Source organism: Anopheles merus, chromosome 3L, assembly GCF_017562075.2.
Source record: "Anopheles merus strain MAF chromosome 3L, AmerM5.1, whole genome shotgun sequence".
In the NCBI taxonomy this organism is placed as follows: Eukaryota; Metazoa; Arthropoda; class Insecta; order Diptera; family Culicidae; genus Anopheles; species Anopheles merus.
In genome coordinates this window covers 33,933,863-33,945,688 of record NC_054085.1, presented here as the reverse complement: position 1 = coordinate 33,945,688, position 11,826 = coordinate 33,933,863, and the positions used below count along the sequence as shown (strand labels likewise).

Below are 11,826 nucleotides of genomic sequence, written 5' to 3'. Positions count from 1 at the left end.
ACACATTCAACTGAATTGCAAACAGGCTGATGCTTGCTTGTGACAACCTTGAGCGGAGGGAGAGAGTATTTTGTTACACGCTCAAGTACAATCGGTTGTCGCAAACAAGAAGCGTTTCCCAGTATCTATTCTGCCCGGTGGCAAGACATTGTATACTGCTACCAACTTTGCAGACACACACACACAAACACAGGCACACACTTAGAAGTTGATTAATATTGCTGCCAGCGGTATAAGCGGCCACGTGGATCGATTCCGTCTCCTCCGTAACAGCGTTCTTAAATTTTGTTGTGATTGAAGTGGTAAAAAGAAGAAGCAGAAGAAGACCAAGGTCTAACGAGATAGACCGACGATAATCTACGATAAAGAGCTGGTGAGGCCAGGCAACATAGACACATACACACAGACACACACGCACGCACGAGGAACGATTGCTCTGCACCTGACAACACTCGGGACTGGCAACGAACGGATATGCTGTGTAACCCTGCGCTTGATCTTCCCGTACACCCTGGAGGTGATGGTGATGGTGGGCAAACTTTACCAACAAGCTTGTTAGACTTAACCGGTATCCACGAGGAAGGTGAGGAAGGGCTAAAAACAAAGCAAAACATAATGATGAAACCGAAGCGCCCCGGCGTAATGTAATTACAGGGTTTCCCACGATTTATTGGTCAGTTCCCATGATTTTTTGGTGCGTTCCCACGATTTTTTGGTCGTATCCCATAGATTTTTGGTTCGTTCCCATAATTTATTGGTATTTTCCGATTGGATATCAATACAATTGGACCAAAAAATTCTGGGAAACGACCAAAAAATCGTGGGAACGCATCAACAAAATATGGGAACCCACCAAAAATTGATGGGAACCGACCAATAAATCGTGGGAAACCCTGTATCCTCTTGCTGGATCGGCAACATCGGCAAACAAGCGCCAGGATGCTGTTGCCATGAAGTGTTCCCCCAGCAAGCAGTGAACACTGTTAGGAAGGTGGACAGTAGCGAAAAGATAGTTCGAGGCAAAGTTGAGCAATTTATTTAATTGCTCTTTTGTCTCAAATTCAGCTTAAAAACTTGGTAAAATATTTCAAACATGTATTTAAATTGTTCGATGTTGCCTAAAATTTGGCCAAAATACTGTGTACTCTTGCTAACTGAGACTTCAGACATGAAACCACTGCAAAACACAACACGACAACAGAGAGCCACCGAAAACTGAAACCAAATTAAATGTGTCAACCTGAATTTCGTGCCTTTTTACGTCTCCCAAGTTGCCACTCGCATCGCATGTATTAGCAGCATCTTACCTTCGACTTCCAACAGTCGAGCAGCCCTTGCTGGTCATCGACCGAGCTTATCTGTACACGCTGATCGTCCTCCGTCATCCCGGGCAGCAGTACCGTCATGTTGCGCGGACCTTTAAATCCCAGTATGTTGGTATCCTGTGGGGGCATGAAAGAAAGGAAAGGGAAGCGAACGCATAGTTAATTCAATTTTCTGCCACTGATTGTGATTGCTGGGGTGATTAACACTCTGCTGCTCTAGGCTAGGCGGTTTGAAGCTTTTAGTGAAACCTTTAGCGCAACACGTATATTTTTTATGAAGAAATGGAGGACTTTACGTGTCCATTTTAGTGCCTGTTTTTGGGTATATTTATCAATCACTATAAAGGTAATGTTGACTAAAACCTTGAATGTATACTAGAGATTGGAATGATGTAGTGTAATGCTGTTACCTAGTTACTTTTTTTAAAATATTAATAAGATTTAAAAAAATATATATATTCATAGTATTCTATAAACCTGCAAATGAGAGTCATAGATACAGACTCCATCACAGAACACAAAATTAGAGTGTATTTCGTATCGTAAAATCGTATTTAAAGATTAGTATTGAAATTCCGCCAAACGGTTTCAGCGCCAGATATATTTTTGTAATCAGTGCTGCAAAATGTCACTGTCAATGTCATAAATACAATCTGACTGAAACAAAATCCATGTAAGCGTCACGTACTCAATTGTGATGATCAGAGGTGACGCTCAAACAGTTGGTGTTGTGACCATTTATGTCTGGGTGACATGTTAGCAACTAACGCTTGATCAGTCGCTTTGTCATGACTTTTTTTTGCTGTGATCAATTCTGTAAAATGCCACTGACATAGTTATGACAAATGCACACCAAGTATATTCCCGGAATGTCATAATTATCATCGACAAAAAATGTCTTGACCAATTGAGTGACCAAGTGTTAGGTGCTAAAAAAAATGTCACCAAGCTTGTGATTGGACCACCAATTGTACGTGAACTGATTTAAGGTTCGTTTCAGTCATGAGTGTTGGTAACTGAAACAGTGGGTATTTGGCAGCACTATTTGGCAGCAAAAAATCATGATTAAGCATGGACCGGCATTAAGCTCAGCATTCAGAAAGAGTATCGGGTTTAAATCAAGCTCTCGTACGTCGTGTTTGGCATGACACACTTTCATTGAGTATCAGCAATAAACATCAAGCTATCACGGATATGTTCATTGTTTTGAGTTGTGATTATCACATGATTCTCATGACATTTTGCAGCACTGTTTGTAAGTAATTAATCATTGAACTTGTTAATGCGACCTAAATTGATGAATTTAAGTAACACTGTATACTACGAGATGGATTTTCTGTCAAAAATTGATGCCTCAGACGCATAAATTATAATTAACTTTGGAATTCTTATGTAGTTCCATTTAGTGATCAGTGACTCATAGCAAATTAATTGGATATTTTTGATTACTTTTCGTTCCTGAAGTTCCTATCTCTAATTTAAACGTTATAGTGTTGTGGTAGAAATTAAGTAATACTCCTCTATCATTCACAGAAATGGTACAGTTTCTGACTACTTATATTGAATATTTCGGGAAATTGAAAGCATTTTAAAAACTCAAATATCATCCTTACATAGATCACGACGGCCAGATCGAGCCGTGGAGCGGCCGCATCATTCTTGGTGCCACTATCGTACACGAAAAAGGTCGTGCCGAACACGTTCGACCGTAGCTTCCCCACGAAACCGTCCGCCTGCCGGGATAGGTCGGTCGGATCACAGCTGATGATGTAGTTGGACGTTTTACTTTTCTTCCGTTTGCGACCTAAAACGATGTACGACAAAAAAACGGGCATCACGCACCTCAATAAAGCTGCAAACTTGCAGGACAATTGAAAGCACCAAACAATGAACATACCCGCTAGGCAGAACAGCTTCTTGCCGTAGTCCCGCTCGAGGTGCAGATAGTAGATGGGGAACAGCCCGCGATCCATGCCCTTCCGGTCGCGCGTAATGCGGCACTTGTACAGCACACCCTGGGCGGCCGGTTGCGTGACCCACTGCTCGATCGGCCCTATAACGTCACCCTCCGTGTCGGGTGCGCCGCCACCACCACCGCCGCTTGGAGGTGTACCGGAGTCTTCGCTAGATTTCACATTGCCGCCGCTGCTGCTGTTCGTGTGGTGCGTATGGTTGTTGTTGTTGAGCGCGGGCGAGATCGGTGCCGAGTGGGAAAGCAGATGATGCCCGTCGACCGTCGGGCGATCGTACAGGATGGCACCGCCCGCACCACCGTTGGCAGGCGATTGGGTGGACGCGGGCAGGGGCAGCACATCGACCGGTGTGCTTTCCTCGTCCTCGCTGTCCTGCGACGACGGCGTGAGCTTCTCCATGGTGGCTGCAACAAAAGGGAGACGCATGGGTGGTTTTTTTGTTAGAAAATGTTGGACTCCTTGTCGAAAGTACTAATAGCATTAAGCATTTATCGTTGAATGAGGCCAGAATGAGGCAAATTACAGAAGAAGATAAATACCACAAATCAATATCCCCAATTATTGTGGATTGTCGAAAACATACTACGCTGCGTTTGATTCTCCCGCAAAATTAGGGGACTAATTATTCTTATTGCATTCTTGACCCACTAAGACTAAGCCGCTACATCAAAGAGCCATGAGACACGCGACAAGCTGTAAGGTCTTTATGGCCACCTCGCCCCCAATCGATTGCCCGCATTGATAACTTACAGTCGCTGTAAGGTGACGTTGGTGTGGTGGTGATCGAGGTCGCGGTCACGTTCGGTCCCGTGCCGCCGACTGCCACCGTTGGCACCGGTCCGACCGGTGAGGTCGGCATGATTTGGTCCGGATTGGTGGGTGACATCATGAACTGCATCGGACCGTCGTACGCGTGCACCTCGCGCCCGTTCCGATTGACGCCCGACATTGGCCGGACGAGCTGCAGATCGCTCGCCTGCACCATGCCGGGTGTTGCCCGCTTCTGGCGTATGTAGGCCTCCATCAGTTGGCGCTGCGAAGGAGAAACGGGAAACAATGTTGGGTTAGTTTTATAGCTAATTAACAACGTTATTTATGACTTGAATCTTGAATCAGCTCAAAAACTCTATTAAATGCACAGCAAAATCAATCGATACTTCTGTATTTAATTTCAGTTCGAAATCTAGTGCATCCCGAAGCATTATTGTAGCAAAGTTAAAACAAACTACGCACTATTTGCCTGCTAACACTCTCGCCCCACGATCAATAAGTGCTAAGCAAATTAACACCTAATCTCATCGGTCGCTGCAAAGAGTCACTGGTCACTTGATGGCATGCACATTTGCATCCGCGAACTGCATACGGGGCGAGCTGGGAAGCGTATGAGGATTAAATTCTGCACCTCTTTTCCGATTGTGAAAGGCAAACACTACCGGTCCTGTTCCCGCGGCGATACTGGGCCCGCGGCGAGGAGCCCCCAGCAATTAGCACAACAAACAACCTTTGTACGGGAATTGCCATTCACGGTTAAATGAAGCCCCCGTGCTGGGAGCGGCTCCAATGAGCTGCAACGGTAGAAATAACAACAGCGCGTTTGCATCTCATATCCCCGTGCCGTGCAAAGCGGTTGCCACGGTTGACTGCCCTTTTGCGAATTGTGTAATCGGTTCAGAGCACAGGGCGGGTGAATAAAGCAGGTTTTATAGGTGGTTCGCTTGTTGACACACTACCACACGCGGGTCTCATCATTTGGGTAGAACATTCAAATAGATAGTTTGAAAAATGCAAACGAGTTGGGACGCGGGAACGATCGGCAGAGTCGCTATAATTGCAGATATCATTGCAGATATCATTGCAGCAACGAGTACAGTCCATTGCATTTAACTTCATAATGCTGCACCGACACCAACATGAAATTAATCCTATCTTTATGCAAATGTTGCATAAATACTCTTTATTTGATATTTAGATTTAATAGTTTATGTATTAAATCCAACACATCAAATTCGTTCTTAACGCATATTTTCAACAGAATAGCCACGTTTCTGTGGGAAACATTGCACTGGCATCTGAGACTCTCAGGCTCAATTGTTGTTGCCTTTTGTGCCCGCCAGAGAAAGGCTTCAAAGGGCGAAAGAGAGGAAACATTTCTACATTAGGCGGATAACATGCTGCACTGAGGATGCATTCAGGCATACGATGCTATGCTATGCACCTTGATACATGTAAGAGCAGCTTGACTATGGGAAAAAAAGGTAATAGTTTTGTAGTTTACACAGACATAATTTAAATAATAATAAACATAAAAATAATTTTAAATACACCAACGTTTTTGCATAATCAATTGGAACGATTGATTGTACGACAAACATCTTTGTTTAACATAAGGTTGTAAAGCTTTGTAGAAAAAAGTTTATCTTATTCCCAAAAAAACCGAAAAACTTTTTTATTGTTTACTTCAAGAATGTATATTCACTCTCATTGAATGTTCCAACAAACAGCATCTTTTCCCATAGTCAAAGTTTATTTTAAACGCCATTCCATCCCAGCGTCTATTTGCGTACGGCTACGTGATACTCTTCGCGACGAGCCACCACCAGGCATGATTAATAGAAAAAGCTAACGGCTCGCTTGAGGCACATCATCTACATCCTCTCGCGCATCCTTGTGGCTTTCATCTTTCAGCCTTTGCTGGGATGCTTGTAGCAAAAAAAAAAAAAAAAAAAAAAAAAAAAACAGAAAGCCACAGAGCCACTAGGAAGCTTTTCAACACCGTTTTCCTTTCTCTTCCACTACGCACCACTGCCCTCCTCCTTCTAGCAGACGACAGAATGAGCTGACAAACGACCATTCAAGCCTTCGAAACAGACCCACCAGAGCCCAGCGCACTAACGCTTTCCACGTTGCTTTTGTGGCCGTGAAAAGCGCCACAGCGAAAAAGGCTCGTCCTGTACTGTGGTACAACTGGGAAGCGGGTTTGTGAAGCGGGAAGGCTTGCGAGATGTCCTCTTCCGGTGTTTTACCACCAGCGCCACAACCACACACACACACACACACACAGACATTCGTGGGAGAAGCGTGCTTGGCTTTGCGGCTTTCGATTGTGTTTGTTTTGGCGTGGTCGGTGGGCGCTCACCACTTTTAGAAAGTTTTTACCCTGCTCACTTTTCGCAGTTCTGCAGGTGTGTGTATACGTGTGTGTACGTGTGTGTGTGTGTGGGGGGGGGCGTCACTGGGGCGTCCACTTTTTCGCACACTTTATGTCATCTTTCTCCCGGGTGCGACTATCGAGGCCAAGGAGTCGACACCCTGTACCACCGGGGGACAACTGGGGAAGTAAGCTGTGGTTTGCTGAAGTGTGCTTTACAGCGGCCTTTGTCAAGGATGTTCACGGATCGTCACCACGAATGCATATATATGTGTGTGTGTGTCATGGTGTAGAGTCAAGTGGATTGAAAGAGTAAAATAAGGCATTTTTGCGTTTGTGTGTAATGATAGAAACGTATCTCGCCAAAACGAGCACTATCAGTGACCTGTGAAAGTCATTTTTATTTATCTACGCCATTATACAGTTATACATTTATATATTATGTTGCAAAACCAATTCATTTAGTTTCACCTGTAGTATTGTGATGATAAATAATCAGTCTGCTTATCGTTGATGAACGTTTAACAACGTTTTAAAGTAGAAAGCTAGATTTTATTTTTGATAACATTAAACTGGGTCCAACGTCAAATAATTGTATCAATAATTGAACAAAGCATTTCTGCTTGTATCCAAGGATTGTATATTTGGTTGTTTAGCTTTAGTTTAGCTGTCAGAACGTTATTTGAGCATCAAATTAGAGAAAACTCTCGTTTTTCTACAATTAAACATTGAATAAAGGATGCGTGAAAGTTACGGAAAAGCAGTCCTCATCCTTAATGAATTACAAATGGTGGAATAGCATAGAAAAAGTAAGGCTATTCTACGAAAACCCACCAGTTTAGTTTTCACGAGAAGTATGGAAAGGTTCTGACTGATCGTGTGATAACATCGTTCCTAGTAAAGGCCACTGCACAGCGGAACCAGCCCATACAAACACCGGAACTAAAGTATGTTGTTAGTAGATCGGAATATTGTATATTCAACAAGGATGATATATTCTATTTTGCCATAAAAATTTCACATAATTAACTACATCGTGATAGTTTAACGCTTTTCCAACAGTTTCGTAGTGGTAGTACAGTCAATTTGCTGTCCTATACGTGCATTGCGACAGAAATGTAAAGTACAATCTATTTTTAAAAAATCATAAGAGAATCTTAAATGAATTTATATTTTTGTTTACAAGTTGTAATGCTTCGACTTCTTCTTCTTCTTCTTTGGCTCAACAACCGATGCCGGTCAAGGCCTGCCAACCCACTTGTGGGGTTGGCTTTCAGTGACTTATTGATTTCCCCCCATAGCAGGATAGTCAGTCCTACGTATGGCGGCACGGTCTATTTGGGGCTTGAACCCATGACGGGCATGTTGTTAAGTCGTACGAGTTGACGACTGTACCATGAGACCGGCTATAATGCTTCGCCTTATTAATCTAAAATAATACTAATAAACTAACATACTAATACGTCTCTAAAATTAGTTTTGTAAACAAAATTATATCACAAAAAATCCGTATCACTGTAATAACGAATGAAGATATTGGAATTAAAGTAGCAACACTAACATTTCACGGTATTTGCTATGATTTTCACCATGTTAAAGACATACATTTGATTTATTTGTGGTTTTCTTGCTACAACTCTCTTGAAAATGAAGTAATTTTCTAAAAAATGCATTCATTATAAAGGTTATTAAATAACATTTTAAAACAATGATTCTCTTTAAAATCAAAGCATTACTTTTAGAAATATTACCACTAGAAGATTCACTTTTAATTTACCTAAAATCATTTGATTTGAAACATTTTTCACGTTTATTATTGGCGATTTATGGGTTTTAGAAGTCTAGTTTTTTTGCCGTTTTTGGTGTAATAGAATCTACTAAAAAGCTAAAATACTCCGGGCATTGAAATTGGAATAAATCATTTTCATCCTGGCCACTTCCACTGTGAATGAAGAAAATGAAGTTTTCAAAGGTTTAGAGTTTTGTCAATTTAAAAGCCTTTTTTTAACAGCTCAAACATCTTACACGTTTTGAATAATGCTGTTCACATTGAAAATTGTGCCGGAAAACAGTGTAATGCGACAGTTATACTACAGTTTACGCTGAGCGTATTAATGTACTATTCAGAAACGTCGCACAAAGCCATCTTAATTTAGCTGTTAATTCAAAATTACAATAAGCTAGTTTCCTGCTATTATGAAACGTTTTTCAAAAACTTCCCGAACAAAGAAAGAAACGGTAGCTTATTTTGTATCACGTTTTTCTCCACCCTTTCTCGTCAATAGCTCGTTTTAATAGTACTAATTTGTACTCAAGAACCTTAATTACGGGCAAGGATTTTATGGAATTAGAACCAACTGTACCGTGCACTTATTTCTGCCCAATGTCACGTCCCAATGTTGCAACGCATACACACAATGCACAAACAGCCTCAAACAAAGTAGTGTTGCATTTTATTTCGAGTAAAACTTTTCCCATTCACAAAAGTGCACTCTGCGCTCATTGGCTGTGTTTGCCGTTTCCGTGTTTTTACTTGCCTGAGTGATCTTGATAAATTGTGCAACGCCAGCACCAAACCGCTAGCGCCGAAAAGAAACAGCAGTGGCAGGAAAAAAGGAACAAATGTGGGTGAAATGGAAAGAGACGAGAGTAACAACAACAACAACAACAACCTCCACCAAGCACGTGCAATTACTGTCATGCAAAAATGTAAGCGAAGCGAACGCCCGACGGTACGTACAAAGTTGCTGCTACGAGCAACGAGAGATGCAACGATTTGGTGGGTGGGTGAACGAGATGGTGGAAAAGCCATTTTCGTATAAAAATACCCACTCACACACACACTCACGCCCATTGTGCTCGATGCAACTGCAACCGGCGTCGTGTACATCCTTTTTCCTGTCGTTTTGCTGGCTGTTGTTACGCTTTCGCTTTGAAGCCGGTCGACTCTTTGCACCATGGCCGGGGCGCTAGCGAGTGGCAGAGCTTTCGAAAGTGTTGATTTTTGCAGCCAATCTTGCCATCCCGGTCCACCCGGATGCGGAAACGTTTAATACCTAGCCAAGCACACGTGCCTCCGGGCGAACTTAACCCACAAGCAACCCGGTTGTTCAATCTCTCCCTGAAGAAGCAATGTCAACAATTGATTGCATTTGCTATGAGCTTTTATTCAGCAGCAGTGTGTTTACACAGTTCGCACCATTGTTTAACAATGTAATGCCAATGCCAGTTTTGTTGCAGAGCCTCGCAAAGCGACGAAATGTAAATGGACAGCAGCAAAGCAAACCGACCGAACCGACCCAACGCTCGATCGATGGAGCAGCCCAGTACTTCACCGGAAAGATGGGTTTCGGGCACGAGTGGCGATGCGTCATTTTGCTGGACCAAGGGGAGGACAATCCAGTTTGCTTATTTCGGTAAAGTTTGACCTCTCTGAACGTCTTTAGCTTGCTGGCGGCGCAAATCGGTCCCGGCCCAACCATCAACCAGCCCGGCAAAGGGTCAGCCGAGGTTAATTGTCATGTTGCGTTTATGTGAATCGTTAAGGTGGGCTGTTCGCGGCCCAGCTTTTGAAGATACGCCTCGAGAAAGCAAGTAAGAAGAATTAGGTGTACGTTCGAGAAAGCTAAGGTATGCAAATGAGATTAGCCCGGATCGGCGGAAAAGGTGGGCATTGGCTTTGACCGTCCGGCGGCGTGTGAAGTGTTTGGGGGCGTCCATTTGTGGGCGTATTGATTCGGGTCCCTAATCTGGGCTTGTTTTTCGGTATGAGACGCAACGGCTAAGCCGGGCATTACACCTTTCGAGGGATCATATTGGTTTGTGATGAGCGCTTAGAAGTATTACAATTGTTGCGTACTTTTGTTTGATTGAGGATAAAAGTGAATGTGACGCAGTAATGCTATTATGCGCACTATTGAGTGAATATTAAATGCTTGTTCAGGACCGGCGAAGTAAAAATATAGTAGATAACACCTATTTGTTGTGGATGATTAATATTTTGTAGAATAACTAAGAATTGTAATAATATTCCTTCCAATTACATGTGTGCGATCAGTAATGAAAATCATTTTTAAAACAGCATTTGTGACTTTTTAACACAAATCAATCATTTTTGTTAGGTATTTTTTTATATATTTAATGTTTAAATGTAACCATACTAAGAACAACAAATGTCCAAAAGTGTTTGCAATGTGTTTTCTCTTTCAGAATAACATTCGTCCAAGGAAACTTCAAACAAAATTGGATATAATAATCATCATCACCACGCAAATGCCGCCTGTCTAGACGCGAGATGCATATATTAGCACACAATTTTAGATTACACCACCTTCATTTACCAACGATCTTTGCCACGACTTCTCCTTCTCCTCCTCAAACCACATCCAGTGGGTTGGTGGGGCTGCATTGCAGATAGTTAATTTGGCGCTAGCTTAGGTATAAACATGTCTAACGAAAGCTCTAAACCGTCAACGACAGCTTACCGAGCGTGGATGCCACATTCAATTCCCAGCAGGTCCTTACCGCTGGTACTACTGCTGAGCATTTCTCTCAACACACACACACACACACACAAACACACATCGTTACAGCTTCAAACCCTTCGATAAGCCGTGTCATGATTTATATTCAGCTCAGTGTTTCCTCCACGCTCCCCTTACCATTATTTACCCCATCGTCCGCAGCGCCAATCGATCGATCGAGCCCTATATGGAAGATACCTGGTCGCAATCAAACACTTCGCACCAACCCCATGCACCGCGCTAGGCGGTGGATACAGGCACAGCCGTGTCTCCCGCTCGGCTCCCGCGGGAACGGGAACAACCCGAACGCTCACACTGTGCGACATGATCACGCGTACACCGCACCAGCCAGCCCACCACGGGAGGAATAAATCACGTTTATCACACCGCTGTGGATTATTTCCTCTGCATCTCGTGCTGCCAACTATTATTGCCATAAGCGGTTGATGTAATAACAGGGGTTGTGTGTATTGGGTGCAGAAGGACAGCGAGCGAGTGGTGTGGATTGTATTCAATGAGAACAGATTTTAATTAATATTTGCTTGGTGGGTGATTGGTTTTTGCGTAGCATTTAATTAGCTTGAGGAGAAAGCCCGCGAGTTATGGGTTGATTTCTTTGATGCGAAGGCAGATGGCAGAATCATTTTTGAACGATAAATATTTGCAATGCTTGTGCAATGGATTTAAATTTGCATTGAGAATATTTATTGTCATTTTATTTTTGTTTTAAATATCTCTCTTTATAGTATTTTGCACTGATTAAAATTATCTACAAGACATTACTATTGATAAAGGGTTTTTAGGGGTTTCTCATAATGTTGGGACATTTTCTTGATCGCGCTTTTTGCTCTTTCGAA

General features: G+C 42.7%; 1 protein-coding gene across 2 annotated transcripts in view; it reads right to left on the bottom strand.

Annotated features, from left to right (window-relative positions):
* The window catches only part of LOC121599629 (protein king tubby), a 30,598-nt gene that overhangs the window by 3,974 nt on the left and 14,798 nt on the right, over positions 1-11,826 (bottom strand). For both annotated transcript variants that reach the window (XM_041927584.1, XM_041927585.1), the window contains exons 2-5: positions 4,049-4,331; positions 3,223-3,702; positions 2,939-3,129; positions 1,308-1,442 (exon numbers count right to left, since the gene is read on the bottom strand). In XM_041927584.1, the coding sequence (XP_041783518.1) occupies positions 1,308-1,442; positions 2,939-3,129; positions 3,223-3,702; positions 4,049-4,331 (1,089 nt within the window). The remainder of the gene's footprint in view (positions 1-1,307; positions 1,443-2,938; positions 3,130-3,222; positions 3,703-4,048; positions 4,332-11,826) is intronic.